The 27,945-nt window shown below is 43.2% G+C and overlaps 1 protein-coding gene across 1 annotated transcript in view; it reads left to right on the top strand.

Annotated features, from left to right (window-relative positions):
- LOC311227348 (calcitonin gene-related peptide type 1 receptor-like) overlaps positions 1-27,945 on the top strand; it is a 97,588-nt gene that overhangs the window by 32,794 nt on the left and 36,849 nt on the right. The window contains exons 2-5 of the mRNA XM_084312959.1: positions 10,617-10,692; positions 12,320-12,470; positions 14,262-14,372; positions 17,059-17,171. Of these exons, the coding sequence (XP_084169085.1) occupies positions 10,624-10,692; positions 12,320-12,470; positions 14,262-14,372; positions 17,059-17,171 (444 nt within the window). The 5' untranslated portion in view covers positions 10,617-10,623. The remainder of the gene's footprint in view (positions 1-10,616; positions 10,693-12,319; positions 12,471-14,261; positions 14,373-17,058; positions 17,172-27,945) is intronic.

The raw sequence follows: 27,945 nt of genomic DNA, 5'->3' as shown, positions 1-27,945 counted from the left end.
TCAGAGACCAGCAGGGCTGAGTCGTCCGCAAACAGGAACAAGTTGCAGTCACAAGCTGACGACATGTCATTTGCATAAATTAGGAATAGTAGCGGTCCTAGTATGCTTCCTTGTGGAACACCACAGCTCACTCTGAGGGGGGGGGGATAGGGTACCGTTTACTTCCACCATCTGTTCCCTCCCCTCCAGGTAGGATTGTATCCAGCTCACTGATAAACTATCAAAACCAATTGCTTTTAGCTTGTCAATCAGAATGGTGTGATTGACAGTGTCGAAGGCCTTTTGTAGGTCCAGCATGACCATGCCGCAGTATTTGCCCGCGTCCACCTCTTGTTTGATGTGGTCGTTCAAATAGAGAAGGCATGTGTCAGTGGAGTGGGATGTTCTGAAGCCAGATTGGAATTCGTAGATTCGATTTTCTTCCGCGAGGTACTTTTCGATCTGTTCGTATACTATTTTTTCCATGACTTTCGAGATGGATGTAAGGATAGAAACAGGGCGGTAGTTACCCGGGTCTAATTTGCTGCCCTTTTTGTGCAGGGGTGTTACTCTCGCAATTTTGAAGTCCTTGGGGACGTGTCCCTGTTTTATGGAGAGGTTTATTATGTGTGTGATGACTGGGGTGATGGCTGCTGCTGAGTCTCTGAGGAATTTGGAGGGGATGTTGTCATGGCCAGTGGCCTTGTTTGGTTGGAGGGCGCTCAGTTTTTTGAGTACCTCATCTGTAGTTACCATTTCCAGTTTGAAGTCGTCTTTGTGGATGCCTAGGTTCTTGTAGTATGCTACTATGTGTTCTACCCCATACTGCCCTGAGTGGGAGGGTAGTTTGTTTACCAGTGTTGTGGCTATGTTTGTGAAGAAAGTGTTTAAGTAATTGGCTACATCCAGCTCGTCTGTGATGACTGTGTTGTCCGTCTTTATGTTTATGTTTGAGAACCTGGTTTTAAGTTTTTTACTGCAGCCTAGTTGATTGTCGAGTAATTTCCAAAGTTCGCGTGGTTTATTTTTGTTTTCCTCGGTTTTGTCATTGATGATTTTTTTTTTAGCAGTTTTGATCATGGAGTTTACGTCATTTCTTAGTCTGTTTCTTTCTAGTTTGAGTTCAGTCACGTGGTCTTGGAGTTCACTGCTCGTGCTTTTGGTAAGCTTTCCAGGGGAGGAAACTAACTTTTTGGCTTACCAGCCAACTGGCGAGTATCTGATTTTTTTTACCAGCCAAACAGATTTTTTACCAGACAAAAAAAATCGCTAATTGTGATAATTACTTCTTTGTATGTCAAGCCGCGTCAATGTTGTGTATGCATCTGGGTAGGCACACTGTGCCTTTAAGACAGCACGGTGGTCTTACGACAGTGCTGTGAAGTACCGTCAAGTGTTGTGGTAACGTCAGTTGGGTTGGTGTGCTGTTGTGCACAGTGCACTGGTTGAGCTAGCCCCTTTCGTGACTGCGATGTGCAAGCCAGGGGCTTTTGAGCATGAAATAAAATGTCTAACCTTACGTCGTAGTCCGGTGCTTTTTTGGAAACATTATAGTCATAACAGATACACCTAGCTGGCTGCTTTGAGCACACGGGGCTAACGTTAGCTAGCAAGCAGCTATAGCTAAAACGCTAACTAGAAGCTAACCACTGTATACAGTTCCTGTAACTGAGGGGTACAATTCCCTGACTGTATTAATCAAGTACTGATATCATTAAATCACTACCGTCTATGTACTCCTGGCCAATACTGTACATAAGTATTTTAGATTAGAACACTCCCACAATAACACGGTTTTCCACACAAAATACTCGTTTACAATATTTATTACATAAGGGATAGTATTACATGACTTAGTTGCGCTTATAAGGCAAATAGAATGTGCATAGGCGAGTCAATAGTAAATATTAAGGATTATCTCTGGTACTCTGGGATGGGGGGTACTACCGGTTGTAAGCCAGCAGAGGGGGCCAAAGCTCTATGCAAGTCCAGGGTTCAAGGAGGCGATGTCACCCGTGTGGTCAGCGGGGATAGGCAGCCTGGTCCCAGGTTGCGCGCCTTGCAGGTGAAGCCGTGGGGTCTCTGGTACGACAAAGACGGGCTTGAGTGATGTCCCCACGGGCACGTGGATCCCACAGCAGTGGGTGTAGACGGTTCTCTGCTTCCAGCCGCTTAGTGAAGAATGAAGAATAATAATCCTTGCCGGAAAAGTGGCACTGCGGGCGGGGTGTAAATCCCCCGTGGTGCTGCTGCTCCGGTGTAGATATCCTCCGGTGCGGTAGTGCACGGTTGACCTTGACGTTACTATACTATTAGCACGGGCAATAAGTGCTCTATGTCGACGCACAATTACTCACTCCACGTGGTCTTTGACTCGTAATGAAGGTTTACTAATAAATAGAGAACGATACGACAAACAGACATATTAGGATAACACAAGACTATCTTGGGGCCATGCGAGCCCTGCTCTGCCCACGTTGCGTAGTGGGTGAGACGTTGCTTGGATAACTGGACCTGAACCAGACTGAACTGAAGGCGAACTGAAAAGGAACTGCAAAAAAGGGGAGTTCTGTATTCGCCGCGCTATATTTATATGTGCGGGGGGTAAACGATGGTGCCAGCCTGCTCACTGTCTCGTAGCCTTGGGCGAAAGCGGGCATGTTTGGGCAAGTCCTGGCGGTAGCTTTCAAGTCAGCTCGAGGGGGGTATGGCGCTGGCGCCTAGGGGTCGCTTCCAATAGGAGAACGAATATTATGGTCTGTCCTGCTACCAGGTAAAGGGATATTCCGTATATATTGTACAAGGAATATACAGGGGATATCAAACGATATGCAGATATTATACATGGGATCTCAGGCAATAAATATATATATTCGGTTTAATCTGACCCTTTGTAACAGCCGCCCCCTAATTAGTCCCACCTAATTAGCTAAGCAGGGACAGATTAACCGCACTGTCCACTACTCAATGTCTGTGAGGGGTCGGGCAGTTCACAAAGTCAGGGGTCATGGTCGTCATTAGGCAAGTCGGGGAGCCTTGGCGACTCGATCAGCCTCGCCACGGGTCGGTTGTAGATCCGCCCTTGGCCGAGCACTTCTGCCACTCTGACCTTTCCGTCGGTACCAGTGGTCACTTTGCTTACGCGGCCGGCCGGCCACGCAGCTCGGGGTGGTGACTGGTCTGTGGTCATGACGACTGGACGGGATGAAGGGGGGCTTAGGAGGAAGCGGGCCTGAGACTGCTTTGATCTGTGCTTGGCTGTGCTTTCTCCTCCTCCTCCGTCTGTTTCGTTTGTTCGCTCTGTACCCCGTGTGAGGAGGGGCCGGTCCCGGCCGCCCCGTCAAGGAGTCGCTTGGTGTGCTGGGTTCGAGGTCAGCTACGTCTGAAGCGCAGCTGAGGGGGGTGGAGTTCGGAACTCCATCTGGTACCCACGGTTCTCTCACGGGCCTCTCACTTAATGTCAATAGCCTCTGCTGTATGGGGGAGAGGCCGGTGTCTTCTTCTGTCGCTCTGGAGTGGAGGCAGCTAGTGGCTGCTGTTCGGTTGAGAGATTTAGCGAGGGGGCCTTGCAATGTCCATCCTAGGCGGGTCTCGACTGCTGCAGGACAGCCTCGGGGGCCTGTATGGACCCGGTCAATTGGGACTATGAGTTCTGCATGGTCGGAGCCTATCAACAGGGTCGGGGTAGCGCCGTCTATGAGCGGGATAGGTAATTGACGCAGGTGCACATATTTATCCATCAACTTGGTGACAGGGTAGGTGTACTGCGATAGTCCTATTTCTTGGCTGGTGAAAGCATTTGTGATCTTGTACCGTCGCTCCGGCTGCCCGCTTGCTGCGATAGTGAAGGAGACATTCTCGCCCTTTATCGTCTTTAAATCTCTTCTTATTGTCCGAATCGTCATTTGGTTCTCGCTCCCCCGCAGTCCCAGCTGGGCCGCAGCGGACGCGAGCAGAAGGGTCTTCTCTGACCCGTCATCAAGGACGGCGTAAGTGTCCATGACTTTGTCCCCGTGGCTCAGGAGCACTCTGACCACTTTGAGGAGCACACGGGGGGTCCCGCTATGCTGGGGGTCTTTGTGGAGCACTCCTGTCTCGGGTGGTGACGTAGACTCTATATGGTACGAGTCGCACCTTGTCCGCCAGTGTCTGCCGTGGCAGTCGGGACACCAGGGAGCGGTCTGGTGGAACTTTGGTTCTGGTGCCACCGCCTCGGCATGGTACAGTACCGCGACGGGCCCACTCTGTTGTCCTGGGTGACGCTTGTTGATGTCGTGCAGGACCTCCAGGTGGGTGCCACCGCACCTGCTGCACTTTTTCTTCAGGTGGCACTCAGCTGCTAGGTGGCTGCGCGCGCAGCGGAAGCAGCGGCGGTGGTCCTTGACCCACTGGCTCACATCATCCGTGGTCAGCTTTTTGAAATCTTCGCACTGATGGAGCCGATGTTCTCCCTCACAGTACTGGCACTCAATCTTCCACTGGTCCTCTTTCGTCGAGGGGGTGTTGTGGTTGGAGTGCTGCGGTACTGCTTCGGCTTGGTGCATAACAGTCACCGATCTTCTTCCATCATTTATTCTCCTGGGTCCCTCTCTGGAGCTTGGCGTGCTCCGCCCGAAGGTGTCCAGTCGTAAGCTGCTGACCTCTCTCGCCAGGAAGTCGGCCAGATCAAGGAGGGATGGCTCGGGGCCGTCGGGGTCGCGGTAGTCCCTCTGCCGCCGAAAGCGCTCCTGTCTTGCGGGTGGCAGCTTCTCCAAAATCCTCTCAACGTTAGAGTTGGCGTATAGCTCATGCCTGCCCTTCTCCCGTTGCGCTCCCAGCATCCCCACCAGGGACTGCACTTTGATTGACAGGTCGTCTAGTGAGCGATTGTCTGTGGCTGGGGGTAAGCGGTCAATATGCCTTATCTCTTCTATTACGTAATCCCATATACGTCCATATCTCTGGTCCAGCGCCGCTAGGGCCGCTGTGTATGGTGTCGAAGAGGTGGCATAGGCCAGCGCTATATTGTGCGCTCGCGGTACTTTCAGGTGCTTCAGTAATATTGCATACTTGTGGCGTTCATCAGCGACATCCACCATCATTGTCTCTAGGCACATCCGGAGCTCCGTGTACTGTGCTCGACTCTCATAGGCGAAGTCGGGAAATGACGGCGTGGCAATGTATGACGCTGTGGGTGACTGATACATCGGTGAGCGTTGGGGGAGAGGCCTCCTAGGCGAGTCTCCTCTGGCGTGTCGTCTTGGGCTGGTACTTGGTGGGTACCGAAGGTCGGGTACCCAGGTGCTGTTCCTCGGGGCTGACGGTGCGTCAAACTCACCCGTGAGTTGAGTCGGGGGTTTGTAGCGCAGGGCCTCGGGGCTGACTTCTGGGCTGTACTGGACCTCCTGGTCCTGAGTACGTCGCTGCGGGTCGGGGCTGTACTGGGCCTCCTGGGCCAGAGCACGTTGCTGCTGGTCGGCTTGACACTCCTCCTCTTCCTCCTCATCTCCCTCTGCTAGGACCTGGAGTCGTCTGTTCAGTCTCTCGGCGTGGTTCGGTTCTGTACCCCGGTTGCTAGGTCTCGTATGGACCGGCTGGGGAGGGGGTTCGGAGACGTGGACAGGATCCTCCTGTAGGCGGGGTCCCGGGTCGCTTCGTCGGGTAGGGGAATGTGTCCTAGACCCATGTCTTGACAACCTCTGAGAGCTCCGTGCGGAGTGAGGGGGTGTCGCCATGGCAACCAGTTTGTCCATCAGCTCCGCCTGCAGCCGGTCGCGCTCTGCCTCGCGGCGGGCATGGGCTGCGTCGCGCGCTGCTTCGCGCTGGGCATTGGCGGCGTCGCGCTGCGCATTGGCGCTGGCCTGGGCAGCGTCGCGCTGTGCGTTGGCGACGTCGCGCTGGGCATTGGCGCTGGCATGGGCGGCGTGGAGCTGTGCATTTGCGACGTCGGCGCGGCTTCTCTCGATGTTCTCTTCTGTCTGGAGGCGTCTGGTCTCCAGCCTTATTCGGTCGTCTTCGCTCCTTTGTTGCGCCTGGAAGCGCTCTCGCTCACCTGCGTAATGTTCGCGCTCGCACGTCTGTTGCGCTTGAAGTCGATTGCGTTCGGTGGAGGCTGCCAGGGTGGCGATGAGTGCCTGCGCCAGCATCTTGTCCGCCTCACTGGGGGAAGACGCCGTTCGGGGCGATCGGCTCCCGGCAGTACTGGTTGGAGATCCATTCTCCTGTTGCGTACCGAGGAGATCCGTCTCCTGGGTGCGCGTCTCTTTAGGGTTGTCTTCCTCCCGGGGCTGATCGGGGGCTATTTCTTCGGTATTGTCTGGGGGTAAAGTCGTGTCAGTTCCCTCCTGGTCCCCACCGTGAGCTTGGTCAGTTACATTAGCACCCACTAGGGCCTCTGTGGTCGGGGTAACCTGGTTGTTAAGGTCAGACATAATTTTACTTTCTACTTTTACCGCGTTTACCGTTCCTTTAAAGCTAGGTATTGGACTGACAGAGTATGCCTCTAGGTAGGGAGGTGGCTGTCGTCTGCGCTGCGGGCGATCTAGCTTAGGAGAACCGTTTGTGGAGTGTTCGTCATCGGCCATGTCGATATTAATATTATATTAATATTACGCTAATTATTATCCGGCTCGAAGGACCAATTGTAACTGAGGGGTACAATTCCCTGACTGTATTAATCAAGTACTGATATCATTAAATCACTACCGTCTATGTACTCCTGGCCAATACTGTACATAAGTATTTTAGATTAGAACACTCCCACAATAACACGGTTTTCCACACAAAATACTCGTTTACAATATTTATTACATAAGGGATAGTATTACATGACTTAGTTGCGCTTATAAGGCAAATAGAATGTGCATAGGCGAGTCAATAGTAAATATTAAGGATTATCTCTGGTACTCTGGGATGGGGGGTACTACCGGTTGTAAGCCAGCAGAGGGGGCCAAAGCTCTATGCAAGTCCAGGGTTCAAGGAGGCGATGTCACCCGTGTGGTCAGCGGGGATAGGCAGCCTGGTCCCAGGTTGCGCGCCTTGCAGGTGAAGCCGTGGGGTCTCTGGTACGACAAAGACGGGCTTGAGTGATGTCCCCACGGGCACGTGGATCCCACAGCAGTGGGTGTAGACGGTTCTCTGCTTCCAGCCGCTTAGTGAAGAATGAAGAATAATAATCCTTGCCGGAAAAGTGGCACTGCGGGCGGGGTGTAAATCCCCCGTGGTGCTGCTGCTCCGGTGTAGATATCCTCCGGTGCGGTAGTGCACGGTTGACCTTGACGTTACTATACTATTAGCACGGGCAATAAGTGCTCTATGTCGACGCACAATTACTCACTCCACGTGGTCTTTGACTCGTAATGAAGGTTTACTAATAAATAGAGAACGATACGACAAACAGACGTATTAGGATAACACGAGACTATCTTGGGGCCATGCGAGCCCTGCTCTGCCCACGTTGCGTAGTGGGTGAGACGTTGCTTGGATAACTGGACCTGAACCAGACTGAACTGAAGGCGAACTGAAAAGGAACTGCAAAAAAGGGGAGTTCTGTATTTGCCGCGCTATATTTATATGTGCGGGGGGTAAACGATGGTGCCAGCCTGCTCACTGTCTCGTAGCCTTGGGCGAAAGCGGGCATGTTTGGGCAAGTCCTGGCGGTAGCTTTCAAGTCAGCTCGAGGGGGGTATGGCGCTGGCGCCTAGGGGTCGCTTCCAATAGGAGAACGAATATTATGGTCTGTCCTGCTACCAGGTAAAGGGATATTCCGTATATATTGTACAAGGAATATACAGGGGATATCAAACGATATGCAGATATTATACATGGGATCTCAGGCAATAAATATATATATTCGGTTTAATCTGACCCTTTGTAACAGTTCCAGTAGACTAACATTACACCTCTGTGATTTAAATGTGTCCTTAGTAACTTATACTCGAGGGTTGTACTAGGGTTGGATGCAGTTCCCCGTTGGTCAGTCTGTCTGTTTTCCATCTTCTGCTGTGTTTAACGTTATCTGTTTGCGAGTGCTCCTGATGGCTAGCCTAGTACCGCGGGACTTTTATTATTATATGTCCGCGGGTTGGCCAGTACTGCGCAAACGTTTATTAAACATTATATGTCCGCGGGTGGTCTTGTGCAGTGCTCTCGTGGCACTGTCAACTAAAGCGAACACTCAGAAGACGCGCACTGTTTGCCAGTGCAGTGATTGCAGAATGTTTTATTTTTTTGTATACTCGCCAGCAGGGGAGGAAACTAACTGTTTGGCTTACCAGCCAACTGGCGGGTATCTGATTTTTTTACCAGCCAAACGTAAAAAATACTAGCATTTGGCCAGTAAAGTGGCCTAATTTCCACTGGCTTTTACGAAACTCAGAGCATTTTTTGTCTCTGGCTTTCATAGCGGTCAATGGGATCAATCACTCTTGTCTGTCCGTGACCGAGATAATTCATGGTATCAATGACTCATGTGTGTCCATCCATGACAGAGATAATTCATGGTATCAATGGGTCTCATTCTCGAACGAATTTACGACCAACATTTTCGTCTTAGCGAGGTTTCGGCCCATTTAAGACATATTAGGGCTGGGAGCGGGAGTCCCCAAATTTTCCTGAGATCAGATTTGATCGTGGCTGAGAGCAGATTTAAGAGAGCTGAGGAGCAGTCTTATGATTGATTGAGTAATTGAACATTTTATTAACTTGACAGACTGTGTTCTCAAAGTGATTCCTTCATGTCAACGCTACAGGCCTCCTTGGAATTAATTACTTAATCATAATTAAAATAAATATGACAATATTTGTACGATAAGAAATTACGCATTTGATGTCGGAAAAATAAATAATATGGATTCATCTGATCACAGGGCAGCTGCTTAACCATATCTGAACCAGCTATTTTGGACAAATGTATAATTACTTTAATTACTCAGATATTCAAACACAATTATGCAATTATTGTGAAATTATTAAAAATAATAATTATTTAATGCCTTCTGTGGAATTTGTATTTCTTATTTGTTACACATCTGTTTTAATGATTAATTATATACATTTGAAATAATGCAGGTCAACATGCAATGTATCCCACTGATTGGTATACAATGGGACAGACCTTTGTTTGATTGATTGATTGAAAACTTTATTAACAGATTGCAGAATGGGTACAGTACAGTACAGCTCAATTACATACAATTGTTATGGGGATGCAGACCAGAGAAAGACTTTCGTCTTGTTTACATCAGGGTCCCCCATTTTCAATTCATCATAACATATATGACACACACGACACAGATAGACAGTACTGCTACATCTATACATTTATGACATACCAGATTTGCAAATACAGTAGGCCTACTGTTTGTGATACAAAAAGAGTCCAGAAAAGAGAGTACATTTTGACTGATAGATACACAAAATGTGTTTATTTATGTTGATTTAATTTCGTTGTGTCGATGTTTCCATTTGAGCTAAATGGGTATGTACATACTGTTTGGTTTGCAATAAGTCTATCAGTGTGCTGTGTGTGTGTGTAGGGGAGGTACATACTGTATAAGAATTTTTCTTCTTCCTGTTCCTTTCGGCCATGGAATTTGGTGGATCATATTAATATGTACTGTGTGTGGTAATTCCATGTACGAATAAATAAATGATGATGATGATGATGATGATGATGATGATGATGATGATGATGATGATGATGATGATGATGACGACGACGACGACTCATGATGATGTCTGTCCATGATGGAGATAATTCACGGGATCAATCACTTCCATGTGTCTCAAAACACTACAGTGGTGAAAGACAATCCGTCAGTAGTCAGTCGTTTTGACTATTTGTGTTCTTGTGGCAAAGTTTTAACACTGAAGTGAACGGGCACTTCTGCATCAGTACCCCCCTCCCCTCATTGCATCACAGTTTACCATTATAGTGGCAAAATTTATATGGCGAATCAGTCCATGGAATTCTCCTAGATATCCCTGAGGAGTGGGTGGTTTTCCAGATTGACAGGTGTGTGCTGTAGTACCGGCTGGGCAATTCATCGAGTTTCAATTACGATTTTGGCTTCCCACGATCATGAAAACAAGATAAGCATTTCCCATAATGTTGGCAAATGGCATGTTCATTTAAGTCAAATTCTACATATGTAACAGGACTTATACATGAGTAATATATTTAATTAAAATATATTACTCATGTATATCATAAAAGTAAAAAATTGGGCTCAGGAATAAGGAGATACATTTTGGTCATTGACTTATTATGGAAATTAGTATGGAAATATAAAGGTGATAGGTGACTGGAGACAAGTTATGCTATATTATAAGTTAAAATCATATAAACAATTGTATCTGTTTTGTTCTTATGGACTGATTGTGGAATATGTATTCTATGGTTAGAGAATTGTGATATTTGACTTATGAATATCGAGTGAGCTTTGATTCACTTGTTTTTGTTGTGATGTTTTCTTGTGAGTACTTCAATATTTGTGGTTTTATATTATTAATTATTTTTTTGTGTTTGTATTTTAAATGTTTGGACCCCAGGAAGAGTAGTCTCACCTTGGTGTAGACTAATGGGGATCCACAATAATAAAACAATAAAATATTTCATCCTTCCTCTGCTATAAGTAACTATTCCCATCCGTCCACAGAGTGCTGATGGAGAGCGGAGCTAAGATTAAATCTCCGTATGTTTCCTTGCTCCTGGTCCTGTGCTTCGTCAGTATGGTAACTATTTCATCATAACTGTTGACCTACTAGCTTACTTTTTCCATTGTGTTATTATGACACGTTGAATAGCGTCCTAATGATCGCCAGGCGAGTTTAGCTTCAAAACCCGCCCACCACAGCCAACTTTGATTGGCTGAGACACTTTCCACGCTGGCTTCCATCTCTCTACTATTCATCAGTGTCAAGCTGTTAGCTAGAAGCTAATGTTATGCTAGCCAGCCTTATTGTCACTAGTCTTCTACGATTGGAAATCAGTGAATAATAATTTGACAGAATGTCTCTGCAATCTCGCCAACAGATGTGTGTTAGGGGGACTAACATAACGTTAGCTCTATCATCAGTGCTACTAACAGGGTCCACTGACAGCCTCCTATATAACAGAAAGGAGTGGGAAACTGTTCCTTGTAAATCAGGCACAAATAAGAAAATGAGGAATGAAAGTCCATATTATGTCCCAACAATTTTGGAATGTTTCATATTTTGAATGACCGATGTCCTATTTCGTATTGTCATAGGCCTAGGATAATGTAGCTACCAGGGGCAATGCTGAAAACATTAGCTCTGTGGTGGTCAGCCAGGGCTTGGCCACCAGTAAAAGGAGAGAGAGAGAGAGAGAGAGAGAGAGAGAGAGAGAGAGAGAGAGAGAGAGAGAGAGAGAGAGAGAGAGAGAGAGAGAGAGAGAGAGAGAGAGAGAGAGAGAGAGAGAGAGAGAGAGAGAGAGAGAGAGAGAGAGAGAGAGAGAGAGAGAGAGAGAGAGAGAGAGAGAGAGAGAGAGAGAGAGAGAGAGAGAGAGAGGAGAGAGAGAGAGAGAGGCTTTCTATGACACGCCTTTCAGTTGAGTTTGGCACAGCGGGGTGCATCCCAGCGAGACTTGATGACAGGATATAATTGTGCGATGAGACAGGAGGCAACAACAATAATAGCATATTTTTGCTATTGAGTTGGTTGGCAATAGTGGAATCGCAGTGTAACAATTTCACTTCGGATCTTCCTTTATTGATTGGGGGTAATTAGGGGGCATCATAGCAGCATGGGGTAGGGGGCAGGGGAGGTATAGGTATGAGCAGGGTAATAGAAGAAAGACATAAATATAGGCAATACAATTTGATATAAAAATATGGGGGAAATAAAGAGTGTAAACAAAGATGCAGACGAGGGTCTGTTCTATGTTGCAATAAATATAGGCAAGAAATAATTTGAATCTGAATATATATGAGTAAGAGTAAAAGTAAACAATAATACACAAGGTGCAGTATACCCTAACTGGCATGATACAGTATACATCATACGCTGTAGTCCGTGCATGTTTTGGTGGTTTAGAGTCAGACACAGATACAGGTCAGATATTCCCAAGAGTTCTGCATGTATGTATCCCCTTAATCGGTCATAATATAACTTAGCTATCGGTCAAACTAACTTGTTTGTAGGTGTGAAAATGCCCTTATTTTGTGTGTGTGTGTGTGTGTGCGTGTGTGTGTGCGTGCGTGTGCATGTGTGCGTGTGTGTGTGTATGTGTGTATGTGTGTGTGTGTGTGTGTGCGTGTGTATGTGTGTATGTGTGTATGTGTGTGTGCGTGTGTATGTGTGTGTGTGTGTGTGCGTGCGTGTGTGTGTACTGTCCCAGTACCAGCTGTTTGTGGTGGCGAGTGATGAAGTTGATGATTCCCAGGTGGAGCAGCATGACCAGAGCAATACAGTCACACGCAACCATATTGTTACGGCCCAGTACGAGTGCTACCAGAGGATCCTGAAAGACTCCTATCACACTAAGATAGGTATTGTAGGAGTTTAACCCTTGTGTGGTGTTGTTGTGTCTGTTTTTTTTTTTTTTTTATTATGGTCACTTTTGAAGGGCAGGTGCTCAAGCTGCACTAAGTTCCATGCCTGAAAAGAATTGTGCATTTTTAGTTTGCAACAAGAGTTCAGAGTTAGAGTGAAACAAATGCAATATTTTGTCTGTCTGCCTTTGCGAGGCTCGCATGGTGCCCCTTTAAATATTATTTCTGCCTTCGTGAAGCTCGCATGGTGCAGCTTTAAATATTATTTCTACCTTTGTGAAGTTAGCATGGTGCAGCTTTAAATATTATTTATGCCTTTGTGAAGCTAGCATGGTGCACCTTTAAATATTATTCATGCCTTTGTGAAGCTAGCATGGTGCAGCTTTAAATATTATTTATGCCTTTGTGAAGCTAGCATGGTGCACCTTTAAATATTATTCATGCCTTCGTGAAGCTCGCATGGTGCACCTTTAAATATTATTTATGCCTTTGTGAAGCTAGCATGGTGCAGCTTTAAATATTATTTATGCCTTTGTGAAGCTAGCATGGTGCACCTTTAAATATTATTTATGCCTTTGTGAAGCTCGCATGGTGCACCTTTAAATATTATTTATGCCTGTGTGAAGCTCGCATGGTGCACCTTTAAATATTATTTATGCCTTTGTGAAGCTAGCATGGTGCATCTTTAAATATTATTTATGCCTTTGTGAAGCTAGCATGGTGCACCTTTAAATATTATTTATGCCTTTGTGAAGCTAGCATGGTGCAGCTTTAAATATTATTTATGCCTTTGCGAGGCTCGCATGGTGCACCTTTAACTCATTCTGCGCCAGTCACGAGAAAAGTCGGGTTAACTCGCCAACCGTTCAGCGCCAATCACAAGAAAACTCAGGTTTTAATCGTTATTTCTTTTATTAGCTATATCCATACATTTTTCATCCATCCAGCCTGATGTTATCATTGGGAATGGGTCTGAGCTCGCAAAAGGGCAAATACCGCCGCCTACGCCTTACAGACGGTATTGCACTCCATTAGAAATGGTGTAGTTTCTCTTCTGGGCCGATCTGAGCCATGTGGGCAGGGTTTAAATACTCCGGCAGGACTAGCATTTACAACGATACATCTGCGATGCTGCCCCCCCCCCCCCCCCCTTCATATGCAATGCCGGACAATGTGGGACGGACCTCCACGAGCAGTATTTGGAATGGCAATCAGATAATTGGATTCTTTTTTTTGAGAGACAAGGTAAGAACACTATATATAAAATCTTGCGTTGATCTGATATTTCTTTCTCCCGCGATCAAAGCTATCTGTGTGGACCGTGTTGTGCTTTTTACCGTTGGCTGTGGTGGGAGGGGGGGGGGTCATTCATGTATGCACGAGGAGACATAATAATGATAATCTAGCGTTGATTTCAGGAGGATTCGATAATCAGGCGAAAAATGACAACGTGATAAGTGCATTCCACTAAAACGCTATTATCGCGTATTTTCCTGGAATTACTCAGAATCACCAAAACTATACTCATATTCAAAACGGCATAAAACGGAAATGTACGGATGAAAAAACAATCAGTTTTTTGCATGTTGACCAGAAGCAACTCACTGACAATCGATGGCGTTATTAGACCCATAGGCTAGCTATAATATAAGATATATTTTAAGCACTCGGAAATTTCGCAGTCTCCCCATTGATTAAAGCGATGACGCTTTAGCGCCCCCTGGCGCCCCGCCCCCTGGCGCTGAATGAGTTAACGGAGTGTGGTGTGTTGTTTGGTTGTGTTTGCAGGGCCTGTGTGCAACAGGACATGGGATGGCTGGCTGTGTTGGGACTACACCGAGGCAGGGATCACCACAGAGCAGCACTGCCCAGACTACTACCAGAACTTTGATCCCGAAGGTCAATTCCTCTCTCAGTAATGATAGACTGGCCTCACCAGTTTTACGCCACAAAGAGCCCACGTGCATCTCATCGACTCACTCAGTCACACATTCAGTAATTCACTCACTCACTCACTCACTCACTCACTCACTCACTCACTCACTCACTCACTCACTCACTCACTCACTCAATCACTCACTCACTCACTCACTCACTCACTCACTCACTCACTCACTCACTCACTCACTCACTCACTTTGTTTAACCGTCTGGGACCGAGCCTCTCGGGGCGTCAGTGGCTCTAGCAGGCTCAGTTTTAAAGGAACACACCTACGTTATGGGGGAAGTCCGCTTACCGTCTTCTCCAGAGTCAGACAAGAAGATAGATACCGTGGTCCGTATCCTTTTCTATTCATTTGTGCTAAGCTCGGATGCAAAAAATGGTACCATGGCAATACATAATTTTTTTTTTATTATTATCTTTTTCCCCCCTTCTTTTTCAGTTTTTTTCATCCCAATGTTAGTCGTTATGCCAATTCCCAATCCCCTTCCTGGTCGTTGCGCACTCTACCCCCTACTGTCGGTCCGGGAGGGCGGAGACTATCACATGCTTCCTCCGACACATGTGTACCCAGCCCACCGCTTCTTTTTCACCTGGCAGCGCGGACTCTCACTGGGAGAGTGTAACGTGTGGAAGGTCACACTACCTCTCCCAGATCCTTCCCTTGCTGTGCAGGCGCCCCGACCGAACTGTAGGAGTCGCTGTTTACAACGACCAGGACCCACCCTCGCCGGGTTTCCCACCCGCTAACACTGCCAATTGTGTTAGTATGGACGGTCGGCCAACCCGGAAGCACCACAGCTGGATTCGATCCCACTGTCTCTGTGGTGGTAGACAGAGGCTTAGTCAGCTGCGCTACCCGGCCGCCCTACATCACTTTTACTGTGGCAGTACCATGGTCAATTATTTATACTATGGCCGGTAGTATCATGGTAAAACTGAAATGACTAAAATGATCATACTACCATGATACATTTTCGTAGAGGGGGGGGGGGGGGGGGGGGGGGGGGTGTACAAAGTCAACAGTAGATGCCACTTAGGAGTGTTATACACCATCATATTCAGATTTCATAAACTTCATAGTCTTCATAGTCTTCATAACCTTCATAGTCTTCATAACCTCCATATCTTCATAGCCTTTATAGCCTTCATAACCTCCATATCTTCATAGTCTTCATAGTTTTCATAATCTTCATAGTCTTCATAGCCTCCATATCCTTCATAGTCTTCATAGCCTTCATAGCCTTCATAGTCTTCATAGCCTTCATATCCTTCATAATCTTCATAGTCTTTATAGTTTTCATACTCTTCATAGTCTTCATATCCTTCATAGTCTTCATATCCTTCATAGTCTTCATAGTCTTCATAGCCTTCATATCCGTCATAGTCTTCATAGCCTTCATAGCCTTCATAATCTTCATAGTCTTCATAGTCTTCATATCCTTCATATCCTTCATAGTCTTCATAGCCTTCATAGCCTTCATAGTCTTCATAGCCTTCATAGCCTTCATATCCTTCATATCCTTCATAGTCTTCATAGTCTTCATAGCCTCCATAGTCTTCATAGTCTTCATAGCCTTCATATCCTTCATAATCTTCATACTCTTCATAGCCTTCATAGCCTTCATAGTCTTCATAGCCTTCATATCCTTCATATCCTTTATAATCTTCATAGTCTTCATATCCTTCATAGTCTTCATATCCTTCATAATCTTCATAGTCTTCATAGCCTCCATAGTCTTCATGGTCTTCATAGCCTCCATAGTCTTCATAGTCTTCATAGCCTTCATAGCCTCCATAATCTTCATATCCTTCATAATCTTCATAGTCTTTCTTCATAGCCTCCATATCCTTCATAATATTCATAGCCTTCATATCCTTCATAGTCTTCATAGCCTTCATAGCCTTCATAATCTTCATATCCTTCATAGTCTTCATAGCCTTCATAATCTCCATAGCCTTCATATCCTTCATAGCCTTCATAGCCTTCATAGTCTTCATAGTCTTCATAGTCTTCAAAATCTTCATAGCCTCCATAGTCTTCATAGTCTTCATAGCCTCCATAGTCTTCATAGTCTTCATAGCCTTCATAGCCTTCATAGCCTTCATATCCTTCATAATCTTCATAGCCTTCATATCCTTCATAGCCTTCATAGCCTTCATAATCTTCATATCCTTCATAGTCTTCATAGCCTTCATAATCTTCATAGCCTTCATATCCTTCATAGCCTTCATAGCCTTCATAGTCTTCATAGTCTTCATAGTCATCAAAATCTTCATAGTCTTCATAATCTTCATAGTCTTCATAGCCTTCATAGCCTCCATAGTCTTCATAGCCTTCATAGCCTTCATAATCTTCATATCCTTCATAGTCTTCATAGCCTTCATAATCTTCATAGCCTTCATAGTCTTCATAGCCTTCATAGCCTTCATAATCTTCATATCCTTCATAGTCTTCATAGCCTTCATAATCTTCATAGCCTTCATAGCCTTCATAGTCTTCATAGTCTTCATAGTCTTCAAAATCTTCATAGTCTTCATAATCTTCATAATCTTCATAGTCTTCATAGCCTTCATAGCCTAGCCTCGACCGTATTTGGTTTTTCCTTCCTGCCTTTTGATGTGTAACTTTCGACGTCAACAGAAATGGCATCTAAAGAATGCACCGAGACGGGCCAATGGTTTCGCCACCCGAAAAGCAACCGGACCTGGACTGACTACAATAAATGCACTGCCCACACAGTGCAGGGGAGACTGGTGAGTACATGAGAGGACGAGGCGAGAAATATCCAGTAGCTATGTGTTCAACACACAAGTGTGGTTACACACGGAGATGACGACTGGGTCACTGGTTCAAATCCCATCCAAGTCCTGTGACTCTGCAGGCAAACCGTTAAAGGGGCACTTCACCAAAAGAACAATGCAGATTTATTTTGCACATAATCTCACACATAAACAAAAACTCTAAACCGTTTCTGCACACATTAATTTAGTTTGACAATTATTTAGAGTAAATTAGTTTGAATATGGCCACTAGTAATGTCATCGGGGACATTGAATCCTTGTTGTGTTGTGTTCATTACTGCTCAATGAAATTATAAGGTAGCAGTCCCTATTAGACAAGGTATTGCTATTTTTTCATCTACATAATTTTATGGAGCTGTAATTAACACAACACAAGGAGGTTTTGGATGTGCGTGCAAAATAACTCAGCATTGTTTTTTGGTGAAAGTTAATTGGTTAATTGGTTATTATGCCATGTGTAGAGCTAATCCCCAACATGCTGCTGTATTGATATCCTAAAACATCTCAGTTTCTCAAGTTTCTTTATTAGTTGTCATACAGAAGTACAGAATATTTTTATACAAAATGCTTCTTTCTGTTACGCTCCAGAGACTGTGCTAGACAAAAATAAATAAGTATAAAATAAGTATAGCAAGTATAACATAGAAGTCAAGTACGTGGACAAAAGTGTTCAGTATATACATATATACAATGTACAATGCAGAGTAGAAGTAACTGAGTTACAATACAATATACTATATACTATACAGTGCAAAGCAGAAATGGGATGAGGTACAATTTAGGTACAATTACAGTAAGGTGCAATGAGGTATGGGTTGTAGTGCAAATTCTTTACCAATAAATATAAAGTGTGTTCAGGTGTTCTAAAGTGCACTGTAAACCCGAATAAGTTTCCAGAACTTAAAAAAATTGAGGCCATCCCATGCCTCAATTTTTTTAAGTTGATAAACTCAAATGTTTTCAGTTGGCTAAGACTTACAATTCTCAGTTAAGGCAACTCAAATATGGTCTGTTACTGTGACTTAAGGTTCTCAGTTAAGTCAAATCAAATATGGTCAGTTACTCTGACTTACAGTTCTCAAGTGGAGTCAACTCAAATATGTTCAGTTACTGTGACTTACAGTTCTCAGTTAAGGCAATTCAAATATATTCAGTTACTGTGACTTAAGGTTCTCAAGTGGTGTCAACTCAAATATGTTCAGTTACTGTGACTTACAGTTCTCAGTTAAGGCAATTCAAATATATTCAGTTACTGTGACTTAAGGTTCTCAAGTGGTGTCAACTCAAATATGTGCAGTTACTGTGACTTACAGTTCTCAGTTAAGGCAATTCAAATATATTCAGTTACTGTGACTTAGGGTTCTCAAGTGGTGTCAACTCAAATATGTTCAGTTACTGTGACTTACAGTTCTCAGTTAAGGCAATTCAAATATATTCAGTTACTGTGACTTAAGGTTCTCAAGTGGTGTCAACTCAAATATGTTCAGTTACTGTGACTTACAGTTCTCAGTTAAGGCAGTTCAAATATGTTCAGTTACTGTGACTTAAGGTTCTCAAGTGGTGTCAACTCAAATATGTTCAGTTACTGTGACTTACAGTTCTCAGTTAAGGCAATGCAAATATATTCAGTTACTGTGACTTAAGGTTCTCAAGTAGTGTCAACTCAAATATGTTCAGTTACTGTGACTCACAGTTCTCAGTTAAGGCAGTTCAAATATGTTCAGTTACTGTGACTTAAGGTTCTCAAGTGGTGTCAACTCAAATATGTTCAGTTACTGTGACTTACAGTTCTCAGTTAAGGCAGTTCAAATATGTTCAGTTACTGTGACTTAAGGTTCTCAAGTGGAGGCAACTCAAATATGTTCAGTTACTGTGACTTAAGGTTCAACCTTAAATCCATGTGATTAAGTTAACAGAACTCAACGACATTGAGGCCATCCCATGCCTCATTTCTTTTAAGTTAATCAACTCAAATATTTGCAGTTACTATAACTTAAGGTTCAGTTTTAAAATCCATGTGAAAAAGTTAACAGAAAAATAACTACACAAGCACATTATATCAACTTCAAACAACTCTTTTATTTTTTTCTATTCAAAGAGTATAAAAGAGTATACATATATAATCTGTAGGCAATGTACAATAACACTGTAAACACAGTACACTGTTTTTGGACTATATATGTTAACAATACCGACCAGGTATTAGTGCCTTGCAAAGTGCAGATATGAAGTTTTCCCCTTTTTTTGTATGCATTTAGGAGGTTTTGTTCTTCATCGAAACTATTTATCTTACAAAAACATTGTGTTACAACTTCAAACTCTTTATATTTATTTCTATTCAAAGAGTATACATCTATTTATCTTACAAAAACATTGTGTTGCCCTCTCCAACATTATGGCAATGTTAAAATTGAAAATATATATATATAGAAAATATATATAGAAAATAAATACATGCATGTTATAACATGTACATACAATGTAATGTATATTACACATTTAATCCCTCTGGTCACAATAGTGTAATAATGTTTGTTATAAGGCTCTGAAAATGTTACTGAATGATGTATCAATGTATTTCCAGCAAATATTGAAATAATAAAGGGTCTCAATATGTGCAGTGCACATGACCAGAGCCGTTTACATCCTGGCTGAATTACTCAAATTTGTATAGTGTGGTCATAGAATGAGCAAACATGTTGACGGCAACTATTGTGACCGTTGGGATAACACAGTGTATCTATGTACAGTACAGAATAAAATGTATAGATTATCTGAAAATTGTCAATCCGCTTGGCACATGTAAAATTCACAAACGTTGTGCTGTATATTGGGTCCTGCCAATGTGGAACCAAAATACCAATCCACATTACATGCTATACAGCTGGCAATACTGTTAATAGTGCACATACCTACATATGGAAATGCAGCTGCATGTATTTGCTCCATGATGTATCATGGAACAAGATGGTGTTTTCATTGAAAGAGTTAGTCAGAATGTCAGAGGCACCATCCGTCATTTAGAGCAGGCTATGTTTGCAGAATGATAACTAGAACACTACAGTACTCTGTACTAAGAACACTATACAGTACACTAACTATACTGCCCTGTCAAGGCAGACCGCAGTAACTTCCAAACAGTGAAACTGAGAAAAATGGCTTTAAAGTTTTTTGACTTGCCATCCAAAATGTGTTATAGGTAGATAGATGATAGTACCCAGATTTAACATGTATTAATGAAGTAATCTTTAGGCATACAAAAATATGACGTAGTTATTTTAATTAACCCCAAAAAAGCAGATACTGCACTCTACTGCACGATTTCCTTAAATAATTATACAGGTAATGTACAGGGAAAGTGCAGTAACTTCAAATGCAATGTTGTTTTCCCTCCAGCTTTCATAACTTCACCTAGCCATTTTATTTGGATCATCATCATTCCAATATATTCAGGTATTAAATTTCATTTTCAAAATGGCTAGGTTAAGTTATGAAAGCTGGAGGGAAAACAACATTGTATTTGAAGTTACTGCACTTTGCCTGTACATTACCTGTATAATTATTTAAGGAAATCGTGCACAGAGTGCAATATCTGCTTTTTTGGGGTTAATTAAAATAATGATGTCATATTTTTGTATGCCTAAAGATTACTTCATTAATACATGTTAAATCTGGGTACTATCATCTATTTACCTATAACACATTTTGGGTGGCAAGTCAAAACACTTTAAAGCCATTTTTCACTGTTTGGAAGTTACTGCGGTCTGCCTGGGTTTTGAGTGTGATTTTGTTGTTACTGCAGTTTTTAAAACCCCATATCTCCAAAACTGAGCGACATTAACATCTGAAACTTGGTCACAAGATAAAACATTTATTGACAAGGTCAATTTCACTCATAACTAAATTTTTACTTTTTTCAAGTTACTGCGGTTAGCCCTTGACAGGGCAGTATACTACTGCCTACAAGGTCTCAAGGATACAGTCCCACTCTCAGCATACAAGATCGATGGTCTGCTGCTGCTGACTCCCAAGCGATTCATTCAAGTGAAACGGAACTGAGTCCAGCTAATGGTGAATAGTTATTTTATTAATCAATTATTGTGTCTTTATTCACTCTAGTTGTGTAATTGACCAGTTCATATTCTGTATAAGTTCATATTCTGTATATGTTAATAATAACGCTTCTGTGTTGCGTTTATGGCTCCTGGTATATCGCCTTGTACTCTGTACTGAGAACACTAACTCTACCACTGCCTACAAGCAATGGAAGCAGTCAGAGCAGAGTGGCATTTATGCCCATTGACTCCTATTGTTCCTCGAGAAACAAACATTTGGGACTTGGATGTTGCCTTTGAGATTCTGATAAACTCTTTCAACTCTAAAACTTACTTGGATGAAATTACAATAATGCCAGCTATAGACGGTTAAGAAAATTCGAACTGTAAAACTCTCAAATGTAAACATATTACATAAAAAATAAAGAACAAGGTACATTGAGTAGTTTGGACCTATTTGGCTGAACATCTGCAAAGTAGTACAGCAACTTTTGAAGGTATTATTTTGACATGACAAGACATTTCAGATGAGTTTCTATAGACACACTTTTGAGGTGTTGGTAAGTGCTTTGGGGTAGTGCATAGATTAGTCCAAACATTACAGGAAGGAATCACCAAATCTGGGGAAGCTGATCATGATATGACTTTCAATGACAATAGAGATTGTCACAGGCTGGTAGTGAACTGGACTTGTGTTATGATCACTGATTACAGTAAGGAATAGAAACTCATCTGAAAGAAGGATGTGGGGTGAGGTATTAATTTCCTTGTCATGTCAAAATAATACCTTCAAAAGTTTAATGCAAGAGCGGTCAGGTGACGTAGCGGAAATTGCGTTCGTCACCAACGCTGGAGACACTGGATTCGCGTGTTCGAATCCAACTCCCTGCGTTGTCACCAGCTTGGCTGGCCGTTCACACTAATACAATTCGGCAGTATTAGGGGGTGGGGAAGCTGGCGGGTGGGAATCTGGCGTTGTGGACAGCGACGCCTACAGGTCAGGTCTCGGCGCTTGCTAAGCGGGGCAGGACTTGGTGGAGATAGCGTGCCCTCCCACACGTTACACTTCACCAATGAGAGCCCTCGCTGCCAAGTGAAAAGACGTCACTGGCTGTCGGCGCATGTCTCGGGGGAAGCGTGCGATCGACTCGGGACGCCCTTATACCGACTCGTAGGAGAACATGCATACAGCACCAGGTAGGGGAGGGGGGGGGGGGGGGGATTGGCACAACGACTAATTGGGACGGGGAGAAAATCCATTGAAAAATCAGAAGAAAAAAAAATTATTGCATCATCAAGTCATTCTTGAGAGTCTGCAACCTGGGCGACAGTTTACCAGCTTCTAGACCTAGTAAAATCTTCTGAATGAATTCAAAAGTGTTGGTAAGTCCCTTGGGGTAGCTGAGGTGTAGTGCATAGATTAGTCCAAACATTACCAGGAAGGAATCACCAAATCTGGGGAGGCTGATCATGATGTGACTTTCAATGACAACAGAGATTGTCACAGGCTGGTAGTGAACTGGACTTGTGTCATGGTCGTCACTGATGAAAGTAAGGAGGGCCACTGCAACACCCTGAAGCTCTGGCTCATCAGACGTGTCCTGAAGGAATGAAAGTGACATAATAATCACAAATAAATCCATGGTTTCTACAAAGTGCAGCACAACGCTAAGTATATGGAGTTGTGTTTGTAAGTTGTTTATATTTTAGTTAGAAATTTTTTTTTGGTGAGAAGGTTATTTTTATTTAACCAGGTTAGTCCCGTCGAGATCAAATATCTCTTTCACAAGGGAGACCTGGAAGGAAGGAAGACTCAACAACACGAAGGATCATGGGTTGTGGGGAGGCAGCTGCCATTGTGCTATGGAAACTTGAATGAATTGCTTGGGAGTCAGCAGCAGCAGCAGCAGACCATCGATCTTGTATGCTGAGAGTGGGACTGTTTCGTTGTGACCAGACTGCAGGTAGATGGACAGTGGACAGATGTGGTCCGGTCGACAGACAGCAGCTCAAGGACCTAAGGAGTAATCATAAACACAACACAGAAAGCGTCATTATTAACATATACAGAATATGAACTTATACAGAATATAAACTGGTCAATTACACAACGAGTGAATAAAGACACAATAATTGATTAATAAAATAACTATTCACCATTAGCTGGACTCAGTTCCGTTTCACTTGAATGAATCGCTTGGGAGTCAGCAGCAGCAGACCATCGATCTTGTATGCTGAGAGTGGGACTGTATCATTGAGACCAGACTGTAGGTAGATGGACAGATGTGGTTGTGTGGTTGACAGCTCATAGGACCTAAGATGTTCTATATACCAGGAGTCATTGTCTCGACACAGAAAAGAAACCTCGTTATTCACAAGGTAGATCTGTTCTATTTGGCTAAATGTAGACAGTCCACCACTGACTCTGACGGAGAGAAACATTCCACAGACATAGTCTGTGCCATCAATGGTTACCTTTGATGTCTGGTAGATTGTGTCACTAACTGTGTGTCCTCTAATGTGTACCTGAGCTACTGCTGGTAGAGATGAAACCAGAACAGAGTCAACCCTGGATGCCTGGGTTTTTGGCTTGAAATATGATGGTGAAGCAAGATGATATGCCATCATGTGTTGGTGTCTGATTGCCATCGTCTTCAAGATATTTTTGAAGTTTTGAGTGTCATGCACCACTCTTTTGAAAAAGCGGTGCTTGGCCTCAAATCGCATGGTCCAAACATGCAGCAGGGGTCCAAAGCACTTAACTAGAGCGGGATAATGCTCCACATAGTGATGTTTAGGACGGAGTTTAACTGCAGGGAAAACCTCTAATAGTACCTGTCTATGATCACTGATTTTGCACTGAAAATAGTCTAAGGTTTCATCAGTATATGATGGGCACAATGCTAACTCTAGCACCTCTTTCAGCTCCATCAAAACTGCCCATGCTGCATCACCCACTGGTACTACACTGCCTACAAGTAATGGAAGCAGTCGGAGCAGAGTGGCATTTTCATGCCCATTGCCTCCTATTGTTCCTCGAGAAACAAATGTTTGGGGAATTGGGTGAGGTCTATCCACTTTATCAGCGTGCTGATACGGGAATGATGCAATCTTTTTGTTCAAATACTCTAAAGTGAAGTACTTTCGCCGAATCATCTCTTTAACACAGAGAGAAAGCTCCACAGGAACCATACCTTCCAGAAGATCGTGAAGTATATCTGGAGGAAATCCTGTGATTGTATGAAAGTAATTCAGGGATTCACGTAAGACACAGCCACCTTTAACACCAAAATGGCTGCTCGAAGTGTCATGTGCAGTTTGTACATGCAGGTCATGGCTGACTTTGGTTCTCAGAGAAAACTCTCCCTCTCTGACTTCAGTTGTTTGAAACTGTTCACTTGTGGCCAGACAGAATCTGCAAACATAGCCTGCTCTAAATGACTCCACAAAGCCACCGAATCCATGAGCGCCCAGATTGTCGGCAGAAACACACCAGATTGTGCCTTTGACATTCTGACCAACTCTTTCAATGAAAACACCATCTTGTTCCAGAGTATGAACATCACGCAGCAATGGAGCAAGTACAGCTGCATATCCATACCTACGGAGGTCTGTCACTTTTACCAGCATTGCCAGCTGTATAGCGTGTAATGCTGATCGGTATTTTGGTGGCACATTGGCAAGGACCCAATATATAGCACAAAGTTTGTGAATTTTACGTGATGTGCCAAGCGGATTGGCAATTTCCAGATCATCTATATATAGCTGAAGTGGTAGGATGAGATTCCCTGTTGACAGTAACTCATTTTCAAGGAAATGGGAGCCATCAGAGCATGACACATATTGACCAGATGTAGTATTTGGTTCTGTAATCTTGTCAAGGATGTCTGTGTTTTTAAACAACTCTTGAATCATTGAAAGGATGGGAACATACATGCTGGTATGTCCTGGTTGCTCCAACTGATACTCTACTGGCATTACACATGGATAGTTGCGCTCCATAAAGCTTTTTCTGCGCTTGGTTGAACACAACTCTGCACCTTCAGAGGTAGATGTAGACAGAACATTGCAGTTCATGACAGCGCCAACAACTTCATCCAGTGTAGGTTCTGCAATATTGTGACCATTTCTCTGCAATATGTCATTAACTGACTCCTTGATCAATGGCTGAGATAAGGAGAAGACCTGATTCAAGTGGTCTACTATTTCTTGAATAGCTGTGTTTGAGACATGGAGGATAGCCTGCATCTTTAGGAACAAGGAAGATAGGTTCATTTTAAGTTGATTTCTTAGATTGTCAGTGTCACATTGATCATCATCATCCACCACTTCTATGCTCTGGCCTGGACATTCTTCATGCAAATCACTAGTGACCTCAGAAATCCTGTCTTGGGGATCCTCAACAACGACAGCTTTTAAGTCTGATGCAAGACTTAATTGGTGTACTCTGTTTTTATGGCAATTGAATGAAGAGTAAACATTTGTGCTATAGCTACAATCCTTATATGGGCATGTCACTGTTTCATTATTTTTTAAATGCTTTCTGAGATGACTTAAGAAAATTGATTCAGAAAAGGGTTCCCGAAATGCGCACAAAGGGCATTTTATTACCACAGGGCTCAGACTCTGTTCTGGTCTACTGCTAAGTTGTGCAGTATGATATCTTGACAAATGAGTACTTAATGCATTTAGCGTTTTAAATTTACAGATACAATCAGTATGGAGGCATGCAAGAGGACTGACTCTGGAAAAGTGGCTGTGTTGCAGTCTGTAGTGTTTAAATAACTGTATTCTAGAAGTCAAAGAAGCTGCACACAATTTACACTGCCAGACTACCATATTGGAACTATGAGAAAAAACTGAGCTCTGTGGAAACAGATTAATAAACTATGTTCTGGTCTCAACGATACAGTCCCATCTCACAAATGTGTTTTTATTAGGGCTGTCAGTTTATCGCGTTAATTAGATTAATTAATTACACAGCAAATAATCGCGTTATGAAAATTAACTCAAAATTAATTACATTTTTTTTTTTTTTTTTTTTTTTTTTAATAATAATATTTTTTTTGTATCTCATTCATTCCATAAGCATGTAGAATACACATTTACAGATTTTTTTTTAATATGGTCCATTTGCATGTTCTTGGTATCTGATTCTAGGGACATCTATGAATCTCAGGGAATGTATTCCCAGTGTCAGAAATACTGTGGGCTAGATCCACAAAGAATGGATTGTACGGTGCAAGTTGCACCCTTACTTACAATTCATTATGAATTGAAAATGGGGGACCCTGATGTAAACAAGACGAAAGTCTTTCTCTGGTCTGCATTCCCTTAACAATTGTGTGTATTGAGCCGTACTGTATTGTACCCATTCTGCAATCTGTTAATAACATTTTCATTCAATCAATCAATCTGCGCGGTGATTGAATGAACATTTTATTTTGAGTAAATTGTAATGAACCAAATGAGAATATCAATAATTTTTTTTTTATCTTTGACTGTGAATAACACCATGCTCAAATTGACCAGACCTGAAAAATCTAAGCAAATTAATAGATGGAAGATGATTAAACAGAAGGTTTTGTAGATACAGTACTGAATTCTGCCATCCGGACACATGCAATTTGAAATATGATTATAGAATATAGAATATGAGGCATAAAATGGTAATGCGATTAAAATGCGATTAATTAGATTAATTAATTACAAATCCTGTAATTAATTAGATAAAATTTTTTAATCGCCTGACAGCACTAGTTTTTATATTTAAAAATAATCAGCTTACTGTTTGGCTCATTTGAATATTTCCCAGCAGCACTTGCTACCTGAAAGGCAAGGGAAAAAATACAACGTTTAGACCTCCATGAAACATATACCAGAATAACTTACAACTCAATATAACAAGTTCATACTATATATTAGCTTACAAAAACATGATCATAATTTTCACAGTTTGAATGTTTAACCATCAATCAGAAGGAGATAGAGAGAGAGCGAGAGAGAGGAGATAGAGAGAGCGAGAGAGAGGAGATAGAGAGAGAGAGGAGATAGAGAGAGAGGGAGGGAGGGAGAGAGAGAGCGGAGATGAATGAGAGCGTGAATTAATATCTCTCTCAAACCTCCTTTTGTCAAAAATATATATCTATTACAAACATCAATTTACAAGCTCAAAGAAATGGAGATATGTGGCTTCGACCATGCATGCCATGAGGACGCGACGCCTGCATGACACTCAACCTAACCAAATTAATCTCCCTCAAACCCGATAATAGGACATAATGTGCAAACAAACCTAAAATGGAGATGCGGCTTGACATGCATGGCACGCACGAGGGCGACGCCATGTTTACCTGCACTATAACTCACACTTGCACTTGACCCAATATCGAACACTTAATATTTTGCATGAAACAACATAATTTCGGTGTGCCATAATATTTTAATTGCACACAGCATGCATGCACGCATGGCGACGCCATGTTTACCTGCACTATAACTCACACTTGCACTTGACCCAATATCGAACACTTAATATTTTGCAAACAACATCATTTCGGTGTGCCATAATATTTTAATTGCACACAGCATGCATGCACGCATGGCGACGCCATGTTTACCTGCACTATAACTCACACTTGCACTTGACCCAATATCGAACACTTAATATT

The sequence above is a fragment of the Notolepis coatsorum genome (genome assembly GCF_963971535.1).
Source record: "Notolepis coatsorum genome assembly, chromosome: 1".
Taxonomy (NCBI): domain Eukaryota; kingdom Metazoa; phylum Chordata; class Actinopteri; order Aulopiformes; family Paralepididae; genus Notolepis; species Notolepis coatsorum.
The sequence above is the reverse complement of the archived record's forward strand: the minus strand, read 5'-3'. Positions and strand labels throughout refer to the sequence as shown.